The sequence below is a fragment of the Pteropus vampyrus genome, unplaced genomic scaffold, assembly GCF_000151845.1.
Source record: "Pteropus vampyrus isolate Shadow unplaced genomic scaffold, Pvam_2.0 Scaffold15, whole genome shotgun sequence".
In the NCBI taxonomy this organism is placed as follows: domain Eukaryota; kingdom Metazoa; phylum Chordata; class Mammalia; order Chiroptera; family Pteropodidae; genus Pteropus; species Pteropus vampyrus.
This window is the reverse complement of record NW_011888796.1, coordinates 10,509,133-10,513,466: the sequence shown is the minus strand read 5'-3', so window position 1 is coordinate 10,513,466 and position 4,334 is coordinate 10,509,133. Positions and strand designations below refer to the sequence as shown.

The window sequence follows — 4,334 nt, the reverse complement described above, 5'->3', positions numbered from 1 at the left end:
GGAATGACATGTTATTAGTAAGGGAGTTATACATCAGTTTAAACTTTTGGTGGTAAAGCATTCTAGGAATTATTTATAATTAAATCTTTTCTGGTGTGGCCATTGTTTTCATTTATTTTGATTTTGATGATTTTTTAATTTATTTTTAATAAAGATGATCAGGATAAAAAGGTGGAAACTCTTATGGCACCTTCAAGAAAGCAAGAATCATTATCCCTCCACCAAGAGACTAAACAAGAAAGTGGATCAGGAAAGAAGAAAGTTTCATCAAAGAAGCAAAAGACAGAAAATGGTGAAATGTGTAGATATGTATTTTATAAATACTAATTCTAGAGACGTACACTATGATAAGAACCCTAGAGACTTCACATGCTCTTTAATTCCCAGGTTAATGTATACTATAACTTTAACACTAATACAAGTCCAGGGTTCTCTTTAGCCTTGTGGTTTTGTATTGCTTTGACAGATGGGCAGGGTATAAGTTTTTGATGAAGAAGCTTTTTGAAATTTAAAAAGGACATAACATAAATATTCTCATTCTTAACTGAGTTTTGAAAATTATGTAAATAGCATACAAACAAGAAAATATTCCTTAAATATTTATACTTTTTACTATCACTCAGAGATTATGCTTGAGGACATTAGCTTGATCTATCATACCCTCCATTCCCAATTATTTTCTGAACATTATCTGCATGTATATATGGGAAGCATCCAATTAAAAGTGATTTTGCAATTTTCGTATGTTCAAAATTGTCCAGGGAAAAATGAGCTATGAAATTTATGTACTTCAAACAGTGATTTTCAAATAATATGGTCTGTGGTATCAACTATTGCTACAAAATAGTAAAATTGGAAAGGGAAAAAATGAACTCAGTAAAATTATTATATCAAGCAATCGGATACAGAAAAAAAATGTTACCCAGAATATTTGATAAGATTAAATATTTATTATGTTTTAAATAAAAGAACTATATAAGTCCAGAAGTTTTTTTTTTAAGGTAGGAATATAGAGAGATGTCCATGTAGATGTGGAAGTTTGTAACCAACAGACATCAGATTTTAATGTTCAAACTCTTGAGTTCTTCCCATTAAAATTAGGAACGAAATAAAGAGACTTCCTTCTTCCACTTTTAATGTTCTGGAAGTTTTGACCAGTGTAGTAAGATTGGCCATGGAAATTAGAGGCATAACTGTTAGAAATGAGAAAATATCTGCAAGGAACGATGACTGATTTTTGTACTTGGCAAGTGAAAGCAACTGAATTTAAAAATTATCACTTGAAATAAGAATTTGGTAATGTACCAACATAATAAAAATTAACTTCCTCTTGAGCACTAATTAAATGCGAATGAATTCTTCTTAAAGCAAGAGAAAAATGAGAACTAACATGTAAAGGATGTATAAGAAGAAATTTTCAGATACTGTTAGAAGAGATATGCTGCAGACTTTTAGATGATTTAAATGATTTACTGTACTGTGAAATACTGAACTAGTGTACTGTTTTGACTTGTTAAATGTTAAAATAGGAATTTTAAGTCAAATTGCGTTGGTATTAGATATTTGAAAATAACTGCATTTATCATTAAATTAAGTATGCTTGCATGTTATTTAATAACTTAATAAAAACTGACGAATTATAATTTTGTTGAATTTAAATTTCAGTCTTGGTAGACGAACCCCTTATTCATGCAACTACTTACATTCCTTTGATGGATAATGCTGACTCAAATCCCGTGGTGGATAAGAGAGAGGTTATTGATCTAATTAAATCTGACCAAGTAGAAGCAATTCAGAAAACAGGGGCTAAAAAACTGAAGACTGAAACTGACAAAGGTAATATACAGAATGTGACAATGTCTTATGTTGAAAAAACATATTTTTGAGTTCTGATGGAATTAAGTATGTTTTCTCATAAAAACAGTGAATTGCAAAAGACTAAAGAATACTTGTAGTAAAGGATTTATTGGTAATTTTCTAGTTCAGCCTCCTCAGGTTTGTAGAGTTGGACACTGGCTTTGTAGAGTTGGACACTTGTCCAGAATCTCAGCTATTTTGCTGTCTAGTGATCTTTTCCCTTCTACTATTGTCTTCTGGAAGGTTTGTATGCTAATTCACAAAAATTAAATTTTTTAAATTATTTTTTAATAGGCTTTAATTTTTTTAGGGCAGTTTTAGGTTCACAGCAAAGTTGGGTGGAAAGTACAGAGTTCACTTGTACCCTTTGTTCCCACACAGGTACACAATACCTTTTTAATCTTATAATGTAGCCTCAAGTACTGAAAGCCCTGGGTTTTTTTTGGTTCAGTGGATGGTAGTTGCTTTTAAGAAGAGGAAGTTGGTGCCTGATATGAGAGCACTGGAGGAATTGAGGTAGATGAGTCAGATGTTTGATGCGCAGATTTTTTAAATGTCAGGATTGCTTGTCTGTATTTGATTTTCGTAAAATCAGATTTCCTTTTAATAATTATCTTTGAGCTTATTTTCTCATCTGTGAAATTTGGTTTATATATCATGAGTATTAAGATTAGATGAGAGTATTTGTGAACATACTAATACAGATACTAGCATAATCTAGACAGTTGAATGATTTTTTGTTTTTCAAGCGAGGGCATATTGGCACTTTAGTATTTGTAGTTTTAGCACACTTTTAGTTAATGTAATTATTCCATATTAAAGATAAACATTTTCTCTCTCGACTAGAATATTTACTGTTGGTTGACCTGAAATATGTCTGTTTTTTCTTGGGTCAAGAATTATTGATGCTTATCTTTGCTGATTCCTTTTTTTTTTTAATTTTTTTTTTTTAAAGAAAATGCTGAGGTGAAATTTAAAGATTTTCTTCTGTCCTTGAAGACTATGATGTTTTCTGAAGATGAGGCCCTTTGTGTTGTAGACCTGCTAAAAGAGAAGTCTGGTGTGATACAGGATGCTTTAAAGAAGGTAAGCAAGCATATTTTTGGTTATGGGCATGTGTGGGAGTAGTGATTAGAAGTTCACCAAGTAAGACTTCTACTAGAGCAGTAAATTATTACCTACTTCCATCTTTCATGTCCCAGAGCATATAGTTACATTTAAAAGTTTTAGAATGCCCTCGAAGTTATTTCATATACTCGTACTAATCAATATACTTAGTTTAGTCAGGTATCTGAGTCATCTGATGTTTTGACAAAAGTAAATTGCTTATAAGTAAGATGATTTATATGACCTTAAAGTCATTTGGTTCTTGGCTAAGTTGTACCTTGCAGTACTGATTGGAAGTGTTGAAGGCAAGGTCAGGTGATTTCTGGGTAGCATATATAGAATGTTTTTTTGACTGAAGATAGCACCATTCAAAGAACCTGGGAATCTGTTGTCGTTGTTATTGTTGTTGTGTGTGTGTATAATATAATATTACCTTTCTAAAATAAATGATTTGGGTGGTAGAATCACTGCTGTGACTGACTAAACCATGTTAAAAAAAACAAAATGCATGGAGTAATATTTAATTTCTCATGGTTCATGCTCACTGTATTATCACGTGTACTGTCATACTGGGAAAAGTGACAAGTTTTCAAGTGTTACTTATATAAAATAAGATGGCATGGTGTCTGTTATTCTATATTAGATGGTAGATTTAACTGTTCTACGCACACGCTCGCTCACACACACCCACTCACACACATTCAACCATTACTTGCTTTAAAATTGTGAGTGGCTTCCATTTTTTCTTAAAGACCACCCTAGTCTAGCCATCACTTTTTATCTTATTACCTTCGGTAGTCTCCTAGTTGATGTTTCTACTTTCCTACTTAAACCTCATACAACTTCAAAGTGACCTTTAAGAGGTCAGTGAGGTTATATTACTCATTGCTTTAAAAACCCTTCTCTTGGGCCTTATAATCTAAATTCCTTAGCAGGCCTGTGCTTCTTTCTATATATAACCTTATCTCATGGCATTTTCCCCATCCCCTCACTGCATTTCACCCATACTATGTCTCTCCTGCTTCCTCTACAGCATACCAAGCTTTTTCTTCTGTTTAGACTGTCCCAGTACCCTTCTCCCAATCCTCCAATGTCTTCCCTGGTTAATTCCTCCTTCAAGTCTCCACTTAAATATCCTTTCCTCATATAAGGTTAATCTGAGTTCCCAGTCTGAATTGTCCTTCCTGTTGTTTCTCATAACTATCTGGACTTATTTGTCATAGCATTTATCATGACATTATAAGTCTGTCCATACTTCCAAGCATCTGTCGACAATACGTTTTATAAATCTGTGGCATTTTATAATGTAGTATACATGTTGGACAGTCTTCATGTTGTGCCAGCAATGGCCCAGAGTAAACAAGGTATTC

At 32.7% G+C, this 4,334-nt stretch overlaps 1 protein-coding gene across 5 annotated transcripts in view; it reads left to right on the top strand.

Annotated features, from left to right (window-relative positions):
* The window catches only part of KTN1 (kinectin 1), a 94,050-nt gene that overhangs the window by 31,893 nt on the left and 57,823 nt on the right, over window positions 1-4,334 (top strand). For all 5 annotated transcript variants that reach the window (XM_023527224.1, XM_011385163.2, XM_011385158.2 and 2 more), the window contains 3 exons: window positions 155-292; window positions 1,666-1,836; window positions 2,813-2,943. In XM_023527224.1, the coding sequence (XP_023382992.1) occupies window positions 155-292; window positions 1,666-1,836; window positions 2,813-2,943 (440 nt within the window). The remainder of the gene's footprint in view (window positions 1-154; window positions 293-1,665; window positions 1,837-2,812; window positions 2,944-4,334) is intronic.